At 38.1% G+C, this 24,632-nt stretch overlaps 4 protein-coding genes across 9 annotated transcripts; 2 read left to right on the forward strand and 2 right to left on the reverse strand.

Annotated features, from left to right (window-relative positions):
• Window positions 1-653: 653 nt before the first annotated feature.
• On the reverse strand, window positions 654-7,010 carry LOC124396177. Of its 2 annotated transcripts, XR_006927737.1 has the most exons (8): window positions 6,873-7,010; window positions 6,246-6,469; window positions 5,989-6,087; window positions 5,178-5,279; window positions 4,765-4,878; window positions 2,998-3,056; window positions 2,025-2,133; window positions 1,914-1,936 (listed from the first exon to the last, which is right to left on the reverse strand). XR_006927737.1 is itself a non-coding variant. In XM_046865220.1 (7 exons), the coding sequence occupies exons 1-7, from the start codon at window positions 6,976-6,978 to the stop codon at window positions 729-731; spliced, it is 1,962 nt and encodes a 653-aa protein (XP_046721176.1). In that variant the 5' UTR covers window positions 6,979-7,010; the 3' UTR covers window positions 654-728. The 2 variants fall into 2 exon arrangements, 1 of the variants encoding a protein (XP_046721176.1); XM_046865220.1 differs by lacking the exon at window positions 2,998-3,056 and having other exon boundaries at window positions 654-1,936.
• Window positions 6,998-11,410, forward strand: zgc:112052 (protein C19orf12 homolog). 5 transcript variants are annotated; one of them, XM_046865222.1, is made up of 5 exons: window positions 8,988-9,102; window positions 9,197-9,242; window positions 9,330-9,490; window positions 10,536-10,849; window positions 11,239-11,410. In XM_046865222.1, exons 1-4 carry the CDS (start codon window positions 9,093-9,095, stop codon window positions 10,799-10,801), a joined length of 483 nt encoding a protein of 160 aa, XP_046721178.1. In that variant the 5' UTR covers window positions 8,988-9,092; the 3' UTR covers window positions 10,802-10,849; window positions 11,239-11,410. The 5 variants fall into 5 exon arrangements, with proteins under 5 accessions (XP_046721180.1, XP_046721178.1, XP_046721177.1 ...); XM_046865221.1 differs by having other exon boundaries at window positions 10,536-11,410; XM_046865224.1 differs by lacking the exons at window positions 8,988-9,102; window positions 9,197-9,242 and adding an exon at window positions 6,998-7,130 and having other exon boundaries at window positions 10,536-11,410.
• A 2,517-nt stretch (window positions 11,411-13,927) lies between these two features.
• LOC124396126 (cytochrome b-c1 complex subunit Rieske, mitochondrial-like) lies at window positions 13,928-16,473 on the reverse strand. The gene is made up of 2 exons (XM_046865133.1): window positions 16,250-16,473; window positions 13,928-14,603 (listed from the first exon to the last, which is right to left on the reverse strand). Exons 1-2 carry the CDS (start codon window positions 16,413-16,415, stop codon window positions 13,993-13,995), a joined length of 777 nt encoding a protein of 258 aa, XP_046721089.1. The 5' UTR covers window positions 16,416-16,473; the 3' UTR covers window positions 13,928-13,992.
• A 261-nt stretch (window positions 16,474-16,734) lies between these two features.
• rxylt1 (ribitol xylosyltransferase 1) lies at window positions 16,735-22,945 on the forward strand. The gene is made up of 6 exons (XM_046865132.1): window positions 16,735-17,105; window positions 18,841-19,011; window positions 20,478-20,580; window positions 20,727-21,041; window positions 21,487-21,657; window positions 21,928-22,945. The coding sequence occupies exons 1-6, from the start codon at window positions 16,961-16,963 to the stop codon at window positions 22,328-22,330; spliced, it is 1,308 nt and encodes a 435-aa protein (XP_046721088.1). The 5' UTR covers window positions 16,735-16,960; the 3' UTR covers window positions 22,331-22,945.
• The last annotated feature ends 1,687 nt before the right edge of the window (window positions 22,946-24,632 follow it).

Raw genomic sequence — 24,632 nt, forward strand, 5'->3', positions numbered from 1 at the left:
CGCTAAAGAGTGGGAAGGACTTGACACACAGTTCCAGAACAATGTAACGGTGGGGTCGGCAAAACCGTGTGTGCGCATAGATTACACAGTCACACAGATTTTGTCTTGAAAATGGACCCCATGGGGTCTTCAGAAAAAACTCACTGGGCGTGTCTAGACACTGTTTGGGAGGTGCTTGTATGGCTTTGCCGGTGGGGACCTTAATTTAGGTCCCCACAGTGATATGGGTCCACATGAGTCAGAGTGCATTCAGGTCGATTCCCCACCGGGATTGGAGAAAAAGAACACCCACACCCACCCACACACAAACTTTGCCAAGAAATCAATTAGGAAGGTTTATAATTCAACAAGACTGACAAAGGTGTTTCATTATTTACTCATCATGATACATAATATAATATCAAATTGTACAATGATTTAAATAAATAAATATTTTTTGAGGTATTTTCAAAAACAAGGCCACGTACCATATTAAAAAGTATAATATTGCTTGAATGTTGTATAAATCTTTAAAAAAAAGCACACATCTAAAACTAACTAACTATTCAAATGTACTTCATGACCCAAATCTGCAGTTTGAAGAGCAGCATATATATATATATATATATATATATAAAAAAAAAAAAAAAAAGGAGAGCACCACAAAAAGTCTGGTTAATGATCAATACCCACCTGATATTAGGTAGATTACATAATTGCACATAAGTAACAGGCACTTCCTTTGCACTTTACTTATACCTGCATCTCTTTGACGGAACGTAATCAGAATCATCAGAGTCTTGCGTGTCTGATTCAGAGTCTGAATACAGTAAATTGACATCAAAAGATGCATATTCTTCCTCTTCCTCATCAGAGGACTGCTCCAGAGCACAATTTGGCAGCGTGGCTTGGCTACACTCGTGCTGACTCAGCCTGTAGAGCTTTACTTGAGGCTGTAGCCACTTACAAACCAAGAGGAAAGCCTGAGTCTCTAAAGACAGCCTCAGTTTGCCTTTTAAGGCACTTCTTGTCTTTAAAATTTCATCTGAATCTAAAGAGACCTGTGCATCATTTTGGCTTGGATTTAGAACCACTGCTGGAGCTGCAGAAAATGATGATGATGATGATGATGAACCAGGCTGATGGTTTGAAGATTCAGAAAAACTTTTACTAAAGAACAGGAGTGGTGAGCATTCCTGTTCGGTTGAGGAGAGCAGGTTTTCTGGAAAGGGTGAAATATTAGTTGAAGATGATGATGTTTGAGACGGCTGAACTGAACATGGTGGTGAAAAGGCGATTCTTTTTTTTGAACATTCTGGAGAAGCTGATAATGCGATGTTGCTTTTTTGACATGAGCAAGGACTAGAATAATAATCTTGTGCTGGAGATATCTGTGATGGAACTAGTTGTCGCTCTTCATTCACTGAAAAATATGAGAAAGGCTCTGGTGGTGAAGACAGAGAAATATTTGTAGATGATGAATCATGGGGAGAAGATGCTGAGTTCGGGCTGTGAGGGATGCAGTGGAGAGGTGGAAGGAGAGGTGTTGAGGGAGTGCATTCCACCTGTGTCAGCGAAGCTTCGCTGTCCTGCCTTCTCAGCTCTTCAGAACATTCTTGGAGGAAACTCTTCCTTTTCTTGCCATGTATGGAGCACAGATGCTCTGCTACATCATCTTCAGCTTTCTTCTCTTTGGCAAATCTGATCTCAGTCATCTGAGAATTAGGTTTGTCAGTATGTTCTAAAACATGTTTCATCTTCAACCTTGGTTTTTCCAAACTCAGATTTTTATTTAGCCAGCAGCTCTGAGAGGATGCCTGGGACAGCCAGTCATCCTCTACAGCTTCCAAAGATGACCTAACACAAAGAGTTCCAAACACTGGTCCTTCAGCTAGAGCTCCTTTTTGTTGCTTAGAGTGCGTCTCTGCACTTTTATGATCCATGTGACTTCCCATAGCTGGAGAAAAGGAAAAAAATATATATATAATGCAACATGCTGAATGCAAGATCAGGAATTTACATCGAGGTACGCTTGAAAGACTTACCACATCTCAGCAGTTTCTTTAGAGCTGTGACTGGGGGCGCACTACTACAGGTAAATAACTGCTGCAGTATCTCCTCTCTCCCCTTCAGTGGCCCTGATTGTTTCAGAACCTAAATGTGTTTAGATATTCAACTGTATTCAATTTCATTTGCATGGAACGTGTTTACAACAGACATTGTAACAAAGCAGCTTTACAGTAATCTGCATGTAGATTTTGATTTCAAAAGAGAAAGGCGAAGAAAATCTCCATGAGATGACCCATCCTCTTTCAGGTGATAGTGGGATTATAAATCATTACTCTCAGTTGTATACTATACAGTCAAACCTATCTGGGTTGACAGGAGATTCAAAATGATGTCTATATAATAATAATTTATAGGTATCGAAGTGAGATGCACTGAGGAAAGGGTGAGACCTTAACGGTTTCTAAAAAGTGAAAATCTTTACAGCAGTGACGCCCAAACTAAACTCAAGATGGCTCTCTTTGACTTGACCCACCATACCACACATGATCCAAGCCATATATTTTGAAACTGAAATAAACTGAAAATGAAAAAAGTAGAGAATAGTAGCTTGTAGTAGAGAAGTGAAGTTGAATTAGCCCAATTTGGTAATGAATAAATAAAACTTAGGACCAGCTTCACGTCTCTCATTAGTGGTCACTGATATTATAATCATATGGCGGAATAGCTTATGAACACCTGTATTAGAACATACAGATACAAACAACAGGAACATAATACAGTTGCATGAATAGCTGTATTAAGCATTTAACTCTATTGTACAAATGTACAATAATTGTATAAATGGTATAAGTTTTACTGTACTAGAAAACATTTTGACTAAAAGAAAAACTTAAGCAGATTACAAATTTTTTAAATTCATTTATTTCTAAATATTATGAAATGATGAATAAGGGGATTCATGGCTACTATCATTTAAATATAATACATTTTGGAATAATGGAAATTCACCTTTTTGCCCATGGTCATCTATGAATTTAGGCAAAATGTAGTCCTCTGCTTCACAGCACCTACAGTGCATCCAGAAAAAATTCACAGTGCTTCACTTTCTCCACATTTTATAAAACTGATAATTGTCTATAATGAAATTCATTGTCACGAATGCCGCCATCGATAAGTTGGGCTGCTCAAGTTACGGGTTAGCATGACGGCAAGATAAGAGAGCCGCTTGTGAAAGGGCGGAAAGTACAGGGTCAGACGGCAGTAGAAAAAAGTGTGTGTTCCAAGTCATGGATGACGACGAAACTTCAGTACATTTGCAAAAACTGTATAATTCTTATCATGTAAAACTGGTACAGTATTAAATTAAAACTGTGTGAAAAAAAAAAACAATCTAAAAGCAGCAAATAACAGCAGCAGTATATTATAACATTTTTAATCACTGTTGTGTTTTTTAGCGAATGATTATGCATTTGTACACCACTGCATACTTTTTTTCCTTTTTTTCTTTTTCAAGCCTGTTAGCTTACTGCGTTTCTCTGTTCCATACTTTTTTATGCCATTTGTCTACTACAACACTAAACTCATTTACTGCGGCTTTACTACATAAATTTTTTTTTTTATGTTTGCGTATTTAATTTATGCATATATCATTTAATTGTTGTACAAAATTAAATGAATTATATTTTTTAGATGCTCATATCTTCACAACTGAATTGTGTATTTTTGAAAGAAACATTGTGAAAAATTCTGCATCATTGAAGTTTCCAATGAGAACAGTGGCCTCAGTCAGCCATAAATGAAAGAAGTTTGGTACCACCAGTACTGTTCCTAGAGCGGGCCGCCCGATTGGGGAAGGAGGGCCTTAGTCAGGGAGGTGATCAAGATCCCGACAGACACTCTGAAAGAGCTCCAGTGTTTATCTGTGGAAAGAGGAGAACCTCCCAGAAGAATAACCATCTCTGCAGCACTCCACCAATCACGCCTGTATGGTAGAGTAGCCAGACAGAAGCCAGTCCTTAATATAAGGCCCATAAGCCCACCTTGAGTTTGCTAAAAGCCACCTGAAGGACTCTCAGACCATAAGAAATTTTTTTTTTAACTATTTGGCATGAATGCCAAGCAACATGTCTGAAGAATGCAGCAATGTACAGAGACATCCTTGACGAAAACCTGCTCCAGAGCTCTCTGGACCTCAGACTGGACAAAGACCCTAAGAACACAGCCAAGAAAACAAAGGCGTGGCTCCTGGACGACTCTGTGAATGTCCCTGAGTGGCTCAGCCAGAGCCCAGACGTTAACCCGATTGAACATTGCGGAAGGGATCTGAAAATGGCTGTGCACCGACGCTCCCCATTCAACCTGATGGAGCTTTGTGGGTTCTGAAAGAAGAATCTAAAAAACTGACCAAAAATATTTGTGCCAAGCTTGTAGCATCATACTCAAAAAGACTTGAGGTTGTAATTGGGGCCAGTGTGCTTCAAAAAATAATTGAGAAAAAGCTGTGAATATTTATTTGTAATAAATTAGTAAAAGCTTCAAACACACTTCTTTCACGTTGTCATTATGGAGTATTGTTTGTAGAATTTGGAGGAAAATAATGAATTTAATCCATTTTAGAATAAGGCTGTAACATAAAATGTGGAAAAAGAGTGAAGCGATGTGAATTCTTTCCGGATCCACTGTATGTAGAATATTCAATATAAAATAAGTAAAGAACAAACACAAATGAGAATCCCTACTTGTGACACACGTACAAAAGCCTTCAAATGGCGTTACCTGGTCGATGTAGGTTGGTTGTGGAAGAGCTTTGTTCAGCTTTTCTAAATAATGTAATAACCTCTCCTCCAGCTTCATGATGTAGCATTCACCATACTGCTCTTCCATCAGATTCTACAAAGCACAATAAAAATGCTGAAAATATTACAGTCATGTGTTTTCTTTTTTTTCTCTTTAAAAGACTTTTAAGTGGGGCATCTTTCCTGAATGTTTAGCATCCCTTAAACATTTAGTGTAGATCTGTATCTACTTTAAATAAATAAATAAATAAACAAATAAATATATAATTTGTGTGTGCGCCAAAATATTAATTACACTTTCTTTTTACGAGAGATAGAAAAAATGCAAAGCAGAGCGGATAGAATTAAACACCATAAGGACATCAAAACGCATTTTCACTCTAATATACTCACTTGAATATAGTTTTTGCGCATTTCTGGGCTCCCTGTGAGCAACTGGACAAAATTCCGAAAGTCCCGCTGGGCCTTTTGCATCAGGTCTATGTGTCTGTGACTCTGCAATTACAAAAGAACAGAATCAAATCATCTCCAAATGCCCCCAAAGTGACAGCTAAAATCTCATTATTTGTAAAAGTGAACATGCATTAGATATCTCTTCAAAAGAAGAAGCTTAGGAAAAAAAAGGTTAGAATATCAGCATATAACCGGTTTCTTAAGCTGTGAGCATGTAGGAACAAAGTACATGATATGGACAAACGTTTGTGGACCATAAGACTTACATGTGCTTTTCGAACATCTAGCGCCACAGTTAATCCCCTTTTGCTGCTAGAATACCTTCCACTCTTCTGGGAAGAGGTTCTACTAGATTTTTAGAGTATGGTTGAGGAGATTTGTGCTCATTCAGCTAAAAAAGGGATTAGTAATATCAGGTAATGATGGGTGAGCAGGTCTGGGGTGCAGTCAGCATTCCAATTCATCCCAAAGGTATTCAGTAGGGTTGAGGTCAGAGCTCTCTCCACTCAAGAACTTCTACACCAACCCCTATAAACTATATATTCATTGAGCTCTCTTTGTGCACAGGTGCACTGTCATGCTGAAACATGAAATGTTTGGGTTTCCAAATTCAAGTGAAGGGAACCACATATGGATGGAAAATTTGGGTGTCCCAATATTTTTGTCCATACAATGTATATAGTGTTTCATTTGGGCTATTCTTTTGTGTTTTTAGTGCCCCCTAGAGGAGAAAAATCCAGCATCTACTTACACTTCTTCGATACTGTGAAAGGCTGTCAGGAAAGAACTTGTCAGTCTTGTCTTTGATGCTTTCTATGCTCTGCTCATCCCACAACATCCACATAATAACCTAAAAAACATACACAATGCCAAAAAATCGATCGGCACTACATTAGTCAATACCTTGGTGCTCAACTACAACTACAATATGATTTACTACAAATACAAGACAAGCTCTAATTAGAACACATCTGGAATAAACTGCACATCAAACGTGACATTTTTTACCAAAGTTTTTAGGCCGAACATTATCTTCATGTGCTTGATGGGGGTCACAAGCTGAGGTAGTAAAGTGTGAGTGATGTGCAGGAACTCCATCACTCGCTCAAAGTGTTTGATGTCTCTGGCCTGGATGATCATCCAGGACTCGGCTGCTGTCACACGGATGCTACAAGGATCCTTGAGAGTCAAGCTGCTCCGGTCACCTTCCAACCACGGTGGAGGGCCTAAAACTTTAAGACAAGAAAAAGTCAGACATTAGACAATGTCAATTTGAACAAAACAGTTCAAAAGCTTTTTTACTTTTGGTTTTTTTCCCTGTAGAATGAGTAAAAAACCAAACAATTTGCCTTCATTTCAAATCCCAGAGAAAAACATAATTGCACTGTAGCCACAGCTACCATGGTGCCCTAATGAGGGTTTTAAGAGGTGGATTAACTCATCTAGGACACCACTGAAGGTCTATGTGTGAAATGCACGACTCTCCACTTGCATTGTCTTTAGTTAATAATATAGTAGTTAAGGTGATTAATCATCAGGTGTGTGTAGGTAAAAAAATCTGTAACACAGCAGTACCTGATGCACTCCAAACCCACTCCTACTACCAGTAACACTACTGAACCCTATCAAACATACCTTGCAACACCTCCATCATCTGGTTGGTCCAGGCATATTCAATTATCCACACTGGTAAAGCAGATATGGCGCTGGAAGAGCTTCTCTCGCACCACAGACTTTCCATCCCAGAACATTATATCATACACCTGAAGATACTCCACACACTGGGACTCGGTTGATGTCTCCTCCATTCACAAGTTCTTCCTCCAACATCATGAATATTCATTTCCGGAGGACATGTACGGACAAGTTCGGACAGCTGACACAATAGAAAACGTAAATAATATGAATAAATTAATTAAAAATCACATTCACTTTAAAACTTGGTTCTGCAGGAGCCTATCCTACTACTAGCAGCAGATATAAAATCACCAGACCGGAATTATTTTTCACCTACATTTGTTTTTTTGCTTCTTCAGTCCAAGAAAGACAGAGGCTGAAATACAAATGCCTCAATGTTCCCTTCACATGCACACTATACAGTGCAGGGAATAACGGCTCTCGCTTGCTGTTTAGTGCACTTTATATTTATTATAGAGCTATTTGGAATTCGGCCTGAGATTGTGCCGCCTTTAACGGGTAAAACGAGATTCAATTTAAAAATGGCGGCCAATACACAACAATGTTCATAATTAAAGACTTATGTTTATTCCATTGTAACAGAACATTTTAAATACATAAATAAGCAGTAAGAAGACATTTTAATAAAATGCATTGTTTAGATTAAGTTAATCTTTAAAAAAAAATTATTACAGAATTTGGGCGAATAACAGCTCCACAGTGTTTAGATAAAATGTTTGGATTGTATTAAAAAAAAACTTGTTCTACTAATGATTAAAACTTTTAATTCTAAAGAAAAAGGCCTAATGAATGCCAAAGTAGGGCTTTTTAAAATTAATTAAGATTTTTAAAAATACATTTTTACATTATTTTTTTATTAGGCTTTTTTTTTGTTTTATACTTTTTGTTAAGTTTATATTATATCAGTACTTCAGTTTTATAGTTTTAGAGTATGCGCATGGATAAAAACACTTGAAAAAACACGGCACGCTTTTCTTTTCTATCTGCCAGCAGAAAAAGTGTGTTTAGTGTGGGATAAAATAGTTTACAGTGATGATAGTTTAAGATGCCACAAACAGCCTACTAATAAAGTTCTTGATAAATATAGTTTTAGATAGATACAACTTAATTGCCATTGTATAGTACAGGAACATTGTATAAATGCTGTTAAATTTTATCATGCCCAAACAAAAATTAATTCTTGGAGAGGTTTCCTATGGGATCTACTGATGCCCATGGTGCCTTTTCTTATCAGGGAAAATCACACAGCATGGTGCATATGTTCTTCTCCAGTTTAATGCAGATAACAGACAAGTATATATATATATATATATATATATATATATATATATATATATATATATATATATATATATATATATATATATATATACACTGGGAAAAAAAACCTGACCTAAAACTGTTCCTGATTGGGTTAGAAGACATAGTAACCAGAGATGTGTGAGCCAAGACAAAGACTTTCTGTATACCTTACATCCTCACATCGTAAAGATCCTATAGACACTGAACAGACCACAGAGTAATGTGTTTAGAGAACCAGTGTGAGGCTCATCTTAACTATAACCAGTTCACAGCAACAAAATGCATTTTAGCTCCTATTTAGATAGTAGATAAACCAGTAAATATCTTTCAAACAAACAAATATAAAGGCGACGGGTAGTAAAAAATGTGCAAGAAGCTGTTTTACATATGCATTCTGCAAATGCACATTTTTTAAAAGAAATATAACATTATATATTTTTATATGTACAATATGAAATATGTACATTGTATGTACAGCTGTACAAAGCTTGTATATACAGATGATATATAGATATGCGGAAAATAATCTAGGATATTGAATTGATCCATGTAGCTGACAGTATGAATATAAAATACGAATTATAACAAAATATCACAAATCGATATGTATGGAAGAATTGGGGGGAAATCCAGGAATTTATTTTAAGTCTAAGGTTATCTATATACACCGCCGTATTGTTCGTTGCTGTGAAACTTTTATTTTGAAAAGCATTTACCTCGTCATTGCAGCAGGGTTTCGTGTGGCTCATGTTGAACAGTGCGCATGCGTTCACTTTATTTGCAGGGTTATTTTGCTGAAGGGAGCTTGAAGATATAGGACTGTTTTTTCTTTATAGATAAATGTCTAAAGTTTGAATGTCAGAAGGTACGCTTTTCACCCTTTTTTATCACCATTTTTATTCAAATAGATTATAATGTAATATAATGTAAGTAATACAATCTGATGTCTCATAATACAGAACTGGGCGGGGGGGCTGCTTCAGTGTCACGTGGTCCAGTGTTTGTGTATTTATTCTATATTTCAGTTTATTGAATATATCTTATGCTTTATACACATGAACACAACTAACCCCTCTGTCTTTTCATTACCAGCATGTCTCCCCGCATTGACGACGTGATGAAGCTGTGTTGTGAGCTTTCTGCAAATCAGCAGTTAAAAACCACAGTGAAGCATTCTGGGAAGGGGGCTCTGACTGCTGGAGGACTTGCTTTTGCTGGAGGATTGTTCGGCGGACCACTTGGCATCGCAGTAGGCAAGAATCAGTACATTTTATTAATAGAAATATAACAAATATGTAATAAAGCATAGAGTTAGAAGAAAATAATCCAAGACTGTGATTCAGCCCAGGGCCAGGTAAAGTGGTTTATTTTCCCATAATGCCACATCTGGATGGGGTTTTCCCGATTAGTAGCCTGTCAAAGAAATTGAAATTACAATTTAAATGCATTAATGAATGGCATACCACGCTTTTATTCTTTTATAATTCTAATCAGTGTTGAACAATCTATGGCAAGTTTACATCGATCAGAAAGTACATTATGACATTATAACATTATGACAGGTGAAGTGAATAACACTGATTATCTGTTCATCATGGCACCTGTTAGTGGGTGGGATTTATTAGGCAGCAAGTGAACATTTTGTCCTCAAAGTTGACGTGTAAGAAGCAGGAAAAATGGGCAAGCGTGAGGATTTGAGTGAGTTTGATGAGGGCCAAATTGTGACGTCTAGAAGACTGGGTCAGAGCATCTCCAAAACTGCAGATAAAATACTGCATCTTGTGGGATGTTCCCGGTCTGCAGTGGTCAGAATCTATCAAAGTGCTCCAAGGGAGGAACAGTGGTGAACCAGCAACAGGGTCCTCAGCGGCCAAGGAACATTGATGCACGTGGGGAGCGAAGGCTGGTCCGTGTGGTCCAATCCCAGAAGTGAATGCTGTTAATACTCGACAGGTCAGAACTGTTTGGGCAGCAAAAAGGGGACCAACACAGTATTAGGCAGGTGGTCATGAAGTTATACAAAACGATATATGAAGGACAAAACAAAATGCAGCTTGTAACTCCTTAGTCCTGAAAAGTTTTCTGTGGTGGAAATCCTGTTCACTGTTTCAGAGCACTGACACTGGAGACTCTTTTTGTAAATGCTTTAAAAAAAAACACTGTCCAAAAAGCAATTTTATAATCTTTTAGAGCATAGAAAATGAATCAACACCGGTTTGAGAGTTGAACAGCCTCACGGGTTAGTGTCCGAATAATTTTGAGCTATACAATTTGTCCCTGTGCTCTTTGTTAATTAAGGCGGGGCTGTTGGAGGACTTCTGGGATGTTGGATGACAAGCGGTCAGTTCAAACCACTTCCTCAGGTCATCATGGAAATGACACCAGAGCAGAAGAAGAAGCTCTACGAGGACGTCATGGCCATCTTGGGCTCAATCGAGTGGACTGATGTTGCTCAGTTAACGGCCATTGTCATGGGTAGCACATCACTTCAGCAGCAAGTCACTGCAGCGTTAGTGACCTACATCCACAAAGAGCTGCAGGCCGAGGTTCATTATCTGGACTGAACCAAATGATCAGATCACTCGTTTGGACTCGTTCGACTTCTTTAATGGGTAATATGAAGATGATTATGTATTCTATTTAAGTGAAACCTATTTATTTATTTTTACTATGTTTTAATATTCACCATTTTAGAAACCAATTGCAAATGATGACACCGTGAGAATGAATAAACTGTTAGCATTGTTTTTCCTGTAGGACTATTTAAATAAGGTTCTCGCTATAATACCAATTCTGTCCTTTTTCAATTATTTGCCAACTAATTATTAAATTAGCTCTCACTACATTTTCTTACAATTAAATTTCCACGTCACCTACTGATTAGTTACATTATACTCCTCTGTTATGTCAAGGGAAGTGAATTAAAATGCACTTCTTCAATTACTCATTCAATTACTTCCCCCCCAAATAGTTTTATTTTCTTGTCCTCCTTACTTTATAGTGTCTTCTCTTATTGATGACCAGTTGCCTACAGCTGTATTACCTTTCCTTCCATATGTGGTTCTTCTCCAATCTGTTACCACAAAGCCCAAATCTGTTCCGGCATGGCAGTGCCCCTGTGCACAAAGCGATCTCCATGAAGATATGGTTTACATATTGGAGAGAAAGATCTTTAGTGGTCTGCTATAGAGCTCTGATCTCAACCCTACTGAACACCTTTCAGATGAATTGGAACACTGACTGCACCCCAGGCCCCCTCACCTCACCTACATCATCAGTACATGATTTTACTAACACCCTCATGGCTGATGAACACAAATGTCCAGAAGAACACTCCAAAATCTAGTGAAACATCTTCCCAGAAGAGTGGAGGAAATTATAAGGGCAAATTGGGACTACATTTTGAATGCAATGCTCAAAAAGCGCCTACAATGCTTATAACCAGATGTCCGCAAACTTTTGGTAACATAGTGTAGTTAAGCCCTCCCACTTTATATCACACCAGTTGCCAACAGATTTCTACATGTCCATCATGGTGGGATTACACACTGAAGTGACCTTAATTAAAACATTACATTCATACCTTGCATGTTTATTTATTTTGTTTCAAATGTTATTGTTGTTTTAAATAAAGCCATTTTATTCAGCCTATACCCCGGTTATTTCTTTACATTAACGGAATATCAATCAATCAATCAAACTTTATTTATAAAGCGCATTACAACCACCAACAGGAGCACAAGGCGCTTTCCAGTAAAAAAAATAAATATTAAAAATAAAATAAAAATTTATTTATTTTTATTTATTAAAAAATAAATGAATACTTAAGAAATAAAATAAAAAATAAGACACAATAAACATAAAATATATGGCATACACCCTTATACAGAGAGACTTACAACTAAGAAGTTGAGGGTTAAGGGCCTTGCTCAAGGGCCCAGCAGTGGTAGCTTGGTGGTGCTGCGATTTAAAGTCTTGACCTTTCGCTCCAAAGTCCAATGCCTTAAGTACAGAGCTGCCACCTCCCATATTTTGCATGCAATGTTTCCGGTTTTGAATTATGTCTTGTATTTTTTATTCTTATTGATAATTTGGGGGAATGTTTGCATTTACACCTGAACTGTTTATAAATAGACTGCCAAAGGAGAGACTTGCCCTTGCAGAGTCTTTGTATCCTTGATTTTTTTTTGTGATTACTCTTAAATGCTTGTACTTGTAATGAAAAGTACTTGTGAGTACTAAATTAGGGCTGCAACAACTAATCAATAAAATCGATTATAATCGATCAATGGGTTTGCTGAGTTGTTTAAGTTAGAGTTTACCGTGATGGCAAGACGACACAGCCGCCTGTGAAAATGGTGAACAGTACAGGGTTAACCGGCAGCAGGAAAAAGTGTGCGTCCCAATTATCCAAGCCATGGGACGAAACATTTTATATTAAATACAACAAAGAAAACTGTACCTGCACGTTATGCAAAGCGGAGCTTATGTGGCCTGGAAGTACCACAGTGATGCACAAAGTGATGGAGTCAACTAAAACGGTGCGAACAAACACTAAATCTAAAAGCAGCAAATAACAGCAGCAGTAAACAATTACATTTTTTAGTCACTGTTGTGGTTTCCAGCGAATGAGTATGCATTTATACACCAATGCATATTTTTTCCTTCTTTTGAATCGAGCCTGTTAGATGCGTTTCTGCGTTCCATTCTCTTTTTATAGCATTTATCTACAGCAGAAACGTATCTGTTTTCAAACGTGATGTACTGCGGCTTTATTACATTCATATGCTTGTTTTCAGTGTTTGCATATTTAATTTATGCATATATCATTAATTATAATACAACATTTAATTAATTATATATTCTAGATGCTTATATCTTCACACACTAACAAAATTTTTTTTTTTTTTTACAAAAATTGTCAAAACGATGTTGATATAGATCTTTTTAAGCATGGTTGTGATATGGTTGTGTCTAAATTAAAGATAGTTAAACTCAACATGTGGCTTTTGCATTTTTAAAGTACACTATTACACATAAATACCCTGAAAAAGGGTTTTATACAGGTAAAATAAGCAAAACAAATTAGAAGATATATTTTTATCCGAATAATAATAATAATAGTCAGGATTAATCGATTATCAAATTAATCGTTAGTTGCAGCCCTGTACTAAATTCAGTTCAACTGATTTTCTGGGTCCCAGCTGAAAGATCAAGTAAGTATCAGGGTGGACAGAAAGTGTTATGTTTGGACTCTTATCTGAGCCTGAACTGAAGAAATTCCTGACCTTTGTCTTATGCATGTTTTTCCCCATGTACCTGCGTTCCACAGTTCTTTGATTCTTCTTGTTACACTGCTTTTAAAGGAGGAAACATTTGCTTTACTCCCCAGCTTTGGGCTTGAGCTGTTCACCATGATTGTGATAGGAACTGGATTGGCACTGCATTGGATTGGCACTGACTGTTAAATAGACAACACTCTTTTTGGTGCCTCTTGGAAAACCACTGAAGCCATTTTAGAAAAACTAGAGCCAAAAAAAAAACACAATTGGGGAAGCGCATGACTGGTAAAAAAAAAAAAAAAAAGTTTTTGACTGTGATGTGATTGTAGATCCTGTGCAACTCAGAAAGCTGTATTGTAAAAAGATACATCGTTAGATTATACTTGATGGAAAATACGACAAGAGGTGTTTGAGTGGGTTAAAATATTTATTCGTTTGGCCAGAGACGCATACTTATAATAAAATGTCCCCATCTATCCAACAACCACCGTGTCTTCATCATGGAACTCATAGTAAGGCACCTCTAAGTTGAGAGGTGCAGGTCCCTTCCTGATCCTCCCAGAGGCGTCATAATGTGAGCCGTGACACGGGCAGTAGTAACCGCCATATTCCCCAGCGTTCGCAATGGGAACACAGCCGAGATGAGTGCACACCCCAATGACGATTACCCAGGCTGGCTTGACAACTCGGTCTGTGTCGTGCTGCGGGTCGCGGAGCTCCGACAAATCCACGTTAGCCTCAGCCGAGATCTCCTTCTCGGTTCTGTGGCGAACAAACAAGGGCTTTCCTCTCCACTTGAACGTCATGTTCTTCCCCTCTGGAATGTCACTCAGCTTGATCTCTATTTTGGACAAGGCCAGGACATCTGCAGAGGCGCTCATTGAGGAGATGAACTGAGTCACAGCTGTCTTGGCAGCGTAAACCCCCACCACAGCAGTGGAGCCTGTGATTAGGTAGGAGAAAGCCCTGCGAGCCTCGCTGCTCTCTTGCGAGGACTTCTTAGCATCCTGGACCTCAGGACGACGGTAGTCGGTGAAGTCAGGGATCCTGATATCGGTGTGGGCGAAACGCACTCCAGAGGGTCCTAAAAAAACAATTAAGAACAGCAACAACAAACATTTTAGTTAAACAGGAAATACATTTCCCTACATTCACACAAATTATTTAAATGTACAAAATTTCTCTAGTAAAGTGGCAAATCCAAACATTTGAGTCAAATAATACCTCTGACTAATTCTGTAACGCATGTGGCGTCACAGACATTCGTTCTATATTGAAGAACAATCTTTAACTATTATTGACCTCTCAAATGACCTCATTACATTTGGATTGACATGTTGTGAAGAAATCCTTGAAGGAAAGTTTAACACATTGTTAGTGAGTGTCTCCGTAGCTAGTACACTAATCTTGCAAATCTTATGTATGATGCTGCCACCCCCCATGTTTCACAATTAGAATGGTGTTCTTTGAATTAATTTGTTTCTTTCCCCCAGTGCCCTAATATTCTTTTTTTTACTTTTTTTGTTGCGTTACCTGACTAAAAAAAGAACACAAAAGAAATGGTAACAAACAAAACTTCCTACAAAACTCAGGAGTTTGTCATATGACCAGGAAACAGTGTGGTTCATCATACAGTGAAATTCTTACTCTGTGACTACTTCAAGCAGCCCGAAATAAATGAAGGATCCACATAGTTATGATGGAGTTATAGTGCAAATGAAAGGCGCGTGCAAAGTCTGGCATGGTTGATCGAGTCCCTGTTGTATTTCCATTCTTAAGGGGGTGTACATGTGTCCAAAATATGCAGAGGTAGTCTGCAGTCAATGTTGATATTTACATTGTGGCTTGTGCGTGTGTGTAAGAGGGATAGGGGTAGTAGAAACATCTCAAGATCAGAGGGTAATTTTGTCTGCAGTGATTGGGGAGAGGCAGTGGATGGGTGATTTCTGTAAATGGAGTTGCAGAGATGAAGAGTGGGTTAGGATTACTGATGTCCTCAATACTTAGAAACACAGGCAGATATTTATCCATCATGCAATACTTCAGGGAGGTGTCTGATTGGCCCTAAATTTACTCTGCAACAGGAAACCAACCCCAAACATAACAAAGAGTCCCAGAAGTAATAGTTTTGGGGCCTACAGAGTCCTGATTTCAACATCACCGAGTCTGTCTGGGATTACATAAAGAGACGTATTTGATGCAGCCTACATCCAAAGACGATGTACTGTTTAGTTCTCCAATATGTTTGGAACGACCTACCTACAGAGATTTTCAAAAACTATGTGTCGCTACTGAATTGACGTTTGTGGCCACACTAAATTTAATTGCTTCTGTTCTTTTACTTTCTATTTTGTCACACCTGCCTAAAACCTTTACGCAGTACTCTGTATGTGTATGTTGTAGTTGTTCAGAATTTGTTCTGAAGGAGGATCTGGATTTGTTAAGGTCCACAATGGATTTTTTAAAATTTGGATTTTCTCATAGTGTCATCAAATGACCTTTGATAAGAACAACACAGACTCACTGCTAGCATGAAATGTGTGGAGTCTGAATATAAACTCCATGTGTTGAATTTAAACAAATGTGTTTATGTTTATTATTATTTACAAAAACCATCATTAATCACAATCAGCAAATCTCTAGATATCTCCTACACTCTGTGTGAGAAGGACACAGCTGTGCTATTTCAGGCTGAGAACCAAGAGAGCAGCACCATAGAGGAGCACGTACCATGGAGTAGACCAGGGACAACCTGATCTCTGGCTGATTTCCTCTGATTTACGTCTCTGGAGTTTACAGCTGCAGGAAATAAAGACGACAGAGGTCTGGATATGATTAGGTTAGATGATTGTAAGTACGGGTACAGAACCCCGGAACGACCCACCAAGGACACCATCTTCTGCAGCTCTCGGTCAGACCCTGCTAAGGGCTTCCTACACTACACCGGCTAATAGGACCCTCTATCAGATGCCTGATCAGATATCAACGGAAAATAAATACACCTCAATCTACTGTCATGTATAAACATTTAATTGTATACATCATTTAAGAAAAGATAATTTTTAATTAACATTTCCGTCAAGAAATCTATGTTTAGTTTGTAAAAAAAAAATGTATTACGTTTAAGCACTAAAGTGAACACCTACGGCTCTTGGGTCCTTTATTTAAAGCGCTGTGCAAGCAAATATATTTTTCCCTACCCCATTTCGTAAAGTCCCGCCTGCTGCTCTCTGATTGGTTAATAGTGGTTATTCTGCGTTATCATTGGCTGGAAGATGTCGGAAAAGGACGGCGCGTGAGAACCAAACCATACAGTCATTCAAAAAAAAAAAAAAAAAAAGCAAAAAAGCGTTAGTACCGAAGACGGGTTTTTTTGGACGGAATGCGGGCGGGAAAAAGAAAGGTCTCAGCACAGGATGGCTGCTCAACCCGTTTTTAATAATGAGATTAATTCGTAGGAAGATCGCGATCGTTGTTGTGTTGGCGTACGTGTTTTTTTCATTGTACGCTGCATACAGTGTGTTTTTCAATAAGAAGGTTATTACTCGTGTGCACAGAGTGGTAAAGAAGGGCTCTGCACCTGCAGGTAAGTGAGCTGTGATTAATCCGCCTAAGTCATCATACAGGCGCAAATACTGTACAGCGTGACATGCATGAGTTTATACCTGCATGAAATTATCCATCACTCACACGGTCCCTGCTCCTCCTGTAGCCTGGTTTCTCTACAAGTGTTTTCCTTTTCAGCAACAACACACTAACAGTATCTGTGGTCATCAGCTAAACGGGGGGATTTAAAAACTCACACTTGCACGGACATTATTTTTTAAGAGAACTGATCTAATCTTAGACTATAATCTGTAGGAACACAAAGTGAAGATACCAAAAGATCGTATTATTTATTGTTTGCACTAGGGCTTATTCCGTAATGCGCATTATCCCTGATAATTTTGATATTTTGATGATTCGGGGTTTAAACCGGCTCTTTGACTCGGCTCTTTGAACTGACTCTTAGATTCTGTTATAAGAACTTTTTTTGATTTAGTTGATCTTCGATTTGGCTCTTTGAACCGACCTTGATTCCGATTTTTATTTTTTTATTTTTTAACTGGCTCTTTGATTAGAGTTTCGAATCTGATTTGGATCTGATTCGGCTCTTTCAACCGGCATTTTTTATTTGGCTCTTTGAACCGATTTTTTTTATTCGGCTCTTTGAACCTAATCTTTGCACCGAATCAAACTCAATCATAGATGGGGCCAGAATTAAATACTTGGTCTCAGTAAAGAGCCAAACACTCAGCATTTAAAAAACACATTTAAAGTACATTCTGCTCTTATGTACATCTACCTAAACAAAATGCTTTGTATCTTTTCTTGGCTGTCAGTTCATTAATGTTTGGGGTTCGGTTCTGTGCTGGGGCTATCAGGATTGAATAAATGTGTGCATCAGTGAGACGACTGCTCTGTATGCTTTTATTCATCTTCACAACAGAACAAATATGGCTCACACAGATTTCCAAACATGCAAAGCGTTCGAGCAGCCTGAGGCTGAGATGGGGCGTGTTTTAGGGGTAAAGCATAGAAACTGTGCAGCAGATATAATGCATCTGTGGCCTGGAAATGGCTCGAGGGCCTTGAGTTTGACATGTTTTAGGTGAACACTGAGTCAAGCCTCATAATTGAGTAGTTTCTTGTGGTGATGAAAATCTGTGACATTAACAATATAATTTAAGCAAAATTCTGATCTGGTAATCAGTAAACATCTAAATGACAAGTATGTAAGTATTTTTTGTGAATTTGGATGTATAGTAAGCGACAAGTGCTATAAGCATAAAAATAATTTATAAGCAAGTGAGTGTAGAGCACAGTAATATATAATCTACCATAGAGAATAAATGCACTGGGACTGTACAGTTCATCCAGAAAGTATTCAAAGTGTTTTTGCTCTGACATGCACTGTTAACTGTGGGACCTTTTATATAAACAGTGTGTGCCTTTCCAAATCATGTCCAATCAACTGAATTTACCACAGGTGGACTCCAATCAAGTTGTAGAAACATCTCACGGATGATTAGTGGAAACAGGAGGCAACTAAACTCAATTTTGAGTGTCATGGCAAAGGTTTTTAAAACATCAGTGATAACTGATTTGAGAAGCTTTAGAAATGTCTGCAACGTGTTGCAATAAACCCAAATAATACAAATGGATATGCCTATAAAACATTCATACACATTAAAATAGAGATTGTGTGTATCCTGCTGTTGTCTAGGAAATTGTGTAAAATGTCCTTTTTTTAAATATCGAGTCATTTCTCACATTTGTAGATCAACCCAAAGTAGGCGAGGAAGAATGGAATCCATGGGAAGAGGACAAGCGAGCAGACTCCATCTCTGTACTACAGAAACGGAGAGACGCTTACAGATCATATCAGGAACACATTGCAAAGAGCAGACCCAAAAGATATAAAGTTCAAATCTGGGGTAAAGCAGCTATAGGTACGTGGTTATGGTATTACTGCCCTCACATTGATTGAGGTATCTAGTGCTGTGTGATGAAGTTACACAAAACAATCTGAGAATCCACATGTTCAGTGACCTACACTAAATTACCAAAGCTATGGGACTAGAAAAATGTGCTTATTAAGCACTCTATTCCAGAGTTTAGCCTCACATTTGCTACTATAACATCATCCTGTCTTCTGGGATTTCCATTAGTTTAAGGAGTTTGGCTGTATAGGTTTTATTTAGCCACAAGAGCCCCTGAGGTCGAAGTTCTTCTACTTCAACATTTGGAAAATCATGTCCTTGTGGAGCTCGCTATGTGCATGGGGTATTGTCATGCTGGAATATTTCTGGGCCATAAAGTTCCACTGAAGAGACATTGTAATGCCACAACAAACTAATATCATACATGGTTTGGAAACACCTAACATTTTATGGTTTTTGAGACTCATGCTCCTTTTGTTTATATGCAACAAACCAGGTAAAAGGCAAAAACACACAAGAATGTAGTGTAGCAGCTAGAACCAAATTCCTTGCGTGTGTCAACACACTTGGCCAATAAACCTGATTCTGAATTGGATAGTGAATGATTGGAAGAAATTTCTGTGGACAGTGGAAGTCCAAATGAGAACATTTTGGCTCAAACAGATACATTTATGTAAGACCAATAACAAGAGAGAAGATGCTAGCACCCTGCTTCAGACCCACAGTCAAACATTGAGGTGGAAACTTTTATTTAGTTTTATTTTTTTAACATAATTTGTTGTTTTGGAGAAGGGAAGGTTGGAGACTTAATCCAGGTAAAAGGAATACTGAACCAATTCCATAATTCAACTTTAATCATCTGGACCTTGGCTAATTGGACAAATCTTCACCATACCATAAGACTGAAGCATGCGTCCGATCTCTGTAAGCATTATATAGAGATGGCTGAAGTATTCGTGTCATGGAATGGCCTGCCCACTGGCCAGACCTAAATCCTATTGAACTTGCTCTACAATGAACTGGATTGCACGAAAGAAAGAATTATCCAACTAGCGAAGCACAAATGTGGCAAGTTTTACAAGAGGCAAAGTATTTAAGCTGACTGTTTACAGAAACTAACTGTCCAGATGTCAAGAGTGTGTGAACTTGTTATTCATGATTTCAGTATTTTGTCAGTGAAAATAAACTAAAATTTGTACAGTTATATATTAATTTGATGAAAGTGAATCTTCATACCGTTACCGGTACTAAGTTTGTTGCATATACACAAAAGGAACATGCATGTGTTTCTCAAAAACCATAAAAGACTAGGTGTTTTCAAACTCAACTCAGAGTTTTGATTGAAAATCTTGGGTTTTGTAACAATTTATTGTTAATCTGCACTTGGACTGTGTCAGAAATAGTAAACGATGAGTTTTGAAATTTAAGCTTAATTATAATGTTGTTACAAAAATTTCTTTTTTTCTTGCTGCTAGGACTTTACTTGTGGGAACACATTTTAGGGGGTCCTTTAAACCCGACTGATAAGATGGGCCAGTGGAGGGAAGGAGAGGTCCAGTCAGGGAAGATCAATTTCAGGTAAGCTGTGACTTCTTCAAGCAGTTTGTATGTATAAACCAGGTGTATATGGTCATTTGTTGGTGTTTTTTATACAAAGGAGAGGTAAAACACTAAATGTCATATGATTCAACTTTCATAAAGATATGTGTCATTTTTTTCTACAGTTTCTACACAGGCCCAGCAGTGGTGCAGGGCCACATTCCTCTGGACACAGACAGTGTGGTGTTGGTGTTGAATGGTCGGGAACAGCAGAAGATCTCATATTCTATCCAGTGGCTACAGCACGTGCAGACTCTAGTGCAGGCTCACACCATCTCGAAAGTGGCTGTGGTCTTACTGGGAAGTGAGCAGTGCACTAATGAGTGGATCAACCCCTATCTGAAGAGATCTGGAGGTTTTGTGGATCTGCTGTTCCTCGTCTATGACAGTCCCTGGGTCAATGATAAGGATGTATTTCAGTGGCCTCTTGGTGTAGCCACGTGAGCGTTTAATCTTCTGGTCAATTTTCTTTTTTTAAGAATTTTTTAAAGCTACATACAGTTGTTTTTTAATGCCAAATAACTGTATAGATATCTGAAAGTGTATAGACATGCACATTCTATGTAAACTAATTCAAAGTTTAACTCAAATATTCTAATATTTTACACAAGGAGATGCATTGTGACCTAGACGCACAAGTACACTCCAATTCCAATAATTAAAGTAGTCAGATATATTATAGATATATTCTTTTATTTATCTCACCTTATACAATCAAATTTCATTCTGATTGATTTCCATTGGATTTAATTAATTCCAGTTGACATGTATTCATGTTTTTCTTCTGCTTGAGCATTTCGTCAGATTCATAAAATGTTCAGATATTTACGTACATCTAATAAGGTTGAACTGGTATTAATTTTCCCTTCTTCTCATGGTTAACAGGTACAGACACTTCCCAGTCGTAACGCCCAATTCACAGATGGTCAGCACTGCACGACCGTATAGCTGCAACTTCCTCGGCACCGTCTATAAAAACTCCTCCCGGGAAACACTCCTGGGCATTCTGAAGCAGAACAGCTTGGAAAAACAATGTCTTACGAATGCACGGGAGAAGTATGTGCTGTCACTTCGTTGTTATAATGGAAGGTTTACATTTAGGAAGAAAACATGCCATAGTAATATTCAGTTGGTAAACATGAACAGTTCACTAGGAATTGTGTTCTGGTGCGAGATACTAAATGATTTTTCATTGAAACTACGCTTAGGCTTAGCCTATATTCTACTAATTGCCCTTGCAGTTTGCATATTTTTCCAAAGACAACAACAAACCTGTTTTCCCAATATGATTGTATCCAAGGTGACACAATGCTTCCTGTTTCTCAGGTGGCTTCCTCAGGAGACTGCAGAAACCTCCAGACAGTACCAGATGGCTCTGGCACAGAGCGACTTGACCCTATGCCCGGTTGGAGTAAACACTGAGTGCTATCGCATCTACGAAGCATGTGCCTATGGCTCTGTGCCCGTGGTGGAGGACGTCCTGACTCCAGGAGCCTGTGCCAACGGCCGCAGCTCCCCTCTTCGGCTACTCAAAGATGCTGGGGCACCTTTCATTTTCCTTAAAGATTGGAAGGAGCTTCCAGCCATTTTGGAGAAGGAGCGTGTGATGACTCAGGTCGAGAAGACTGAGAGGAGAATGAGGCTGCTGGAGTGGTACACTGGATTCCGCCAGCAGATGAAAGACAAGTTTACAGAAGTCCTGGAGGAATCGTTCTTTAAACTGAGCTAGGATGAGACACGTGATCCGAATTTGGATTTCAGTTGAAACACATCGAGTTGTGATTCAACTTTAACTTATAGTTAAACTTCTGTAACATATGATCAGTGATGGTGGTGCACCAATCTCTCCAATATACATACAATGTCAGCATCAAAGCTTTTAAATATTTTCCCATAGTCATAGGATCCTGGCATCCACACAGTAACTGAGACTCTGCAAGACTTATGTGAAACCTCACAGGCATGATCTTGACAAGCATGAAGGCAGTTTCATGTCCATTATTTGTGTGTGTTCCATTATTTTTGGTCTGTTACTCCAAACTGGATAAATGCATCCCTAGTCACTGATTTCTGGCTGAATTTTAATCCACTGCTTATTTACCAAACCTTATTTATTTACTCAATACTTTTGGTGTTAATATTTGAAATGTGAACACTAATTTCAGTAAACTTTTGGTTGTTTCATTTGCTGCTGGTCAATGACATGTATTATAATGCTCATCTTTATTTAACCTAAAATTGTGTTTTATAGTCTTTTAGACAGATGTTTATTCTTTAATAATTTAATCATCATTTGACTCCTCTCAGTGCAATAGAATTAAAAGAATGCAACCTACTGAAATTATTTCTTTGTAATTGTGTTTATTTGTGATTAGTGTGACCAGTATTGTATTTGCTAAACAACTAAATTTCCCCAAAGTAATAACATGCTGGTGCAGTGGGTAGAGTTGAGCTCAGGTAAGAGCAAGGTTATTGTGTTTCCTTTCATCTTGGAAAATTATGTCTGTATTCTAAATTGTGAATGAGTTTATTCCTTTTGGATTCATTAATATTTATTAATTTTGGATCCACAGTAATTCAGATCAAGATAGTGAAAATGTGAAGATATATAAGAAATAAATTAACCCAAGAATGTTTGAAAATTTGCTATGTTTAATAGAATCAAGTTTATATGTAATCGCTGTATTAATTGGGATGTGGAAGCTCAGTGATACGGATGTTGGACTCCCCATTGAAAGGGTGTCGGTTCAAATCCCAGCACTTCCAAGCTGCTGCTCCTGGACCCTTAAACCAAACCCTCAAATATTTAGTTGTTGAAAATAAGATAAATGTAAGTCGTGTTGGAGAAAGGTGTCTGCCAAATGTACAGGTACATCTCACTAAATTAGAATTTCATTAAAAAAAGTTGATTTAGTAATTAAATACAAAAAGTGATACTCATTATATAAATTCATCACACAGGAACTAATATCACGTGTTTATTTCTTTTAATTCTGATGATTTTGGCTCACATAACAAAAACCCACCAATTCACAAAAAAATATTTAATACATCAAAATCATTTTTGCCTTGTGTAAAAAAAAAAAAAAAAAAAAAGTGTTCATTTACTGTACATGTATTCAATACTTGGTAGGGGTTTACTTTTGCTTTAATTACTGCTTCAATTCGGTGTGGCATGGAGGTGATCAGTCTGTGGCACTGCTGAGGTGGTGTGGAAGCCCAGTTTTCATCGACAGTGGCCTTCAGCTCATTTGCATTTTTTGGTCTCTTCTTTTTCATTTTCCTCTTGACAATACAACATAGATTCTCTGGTGAGTTTGCTGGCCAGTCAAGCACACCAACACCATGGTCATTTAACCAACTTTTAGTGCTTTTGGCAGTGTGGCAGGTGCCAAATCCTGCTGCAAAATCAAATCAGCAGGATTTATTTAAATCATTTTAATCATCTCCATTAAACTGGACAGCAGAGGGAAGCATGAAGTGCTGTAAAACCTCCTGGTAGACGGCTGTGCTGACCTTGGACTTGATAAAACACAGTGGATCAACACCAGCAGATGACATGACTCCCCAAACAACCACTGACTGTGCAAACTTTACACTGGAACTCAAACAACTTGGATTATGTGCCTCTCCTTCTTTCTTCCAGACTCTGCATCCTTGATTTCATTCCTTCCATCTGAAAAGATGAATTTGGCCCACTGAGCAACAGTCCAGTCCTTTTCGTCCTTTGCCCAGATAAGACACCTCGGACGTCTCTGGTTCAGGAGTGGCTTGACACAAGAAATGAGTCAGTTGTAGCCCATGGATACGTGTGTGTGTGTGTGTGTGTGTGGTGGCTCTTGAAGCACTGACTCCAGCTGCAGTCCACTCTTTGTGAATCTCCACCAAATTCTTGAATTGGCTTCGTTTCACCTTTTTCTACCACAATTTTTCCTTCCATTCAACTTTCCATTAATGTGCTTGGATACTGCATTTTGTGAACAGCTTCTTTAGCAATGACCTTTTGTGTCTCATCCTCCAGGTGCAGGGGC

This window comes from Silurus meridionalis, chromosome 13 (genome assembly GCF_014805685.1).
Source record: "Silurus meridionalis isolate SWU-2019-XX chromosome 13, ASM1480568v1, whole genome shotgun sequence".
Taxonomy (NCBI): Eukaryota; Metazoa; Chordata; class Actinopteri; order Siluriformes; family Siluridae; genus Silurus; species Silurus meridionalis.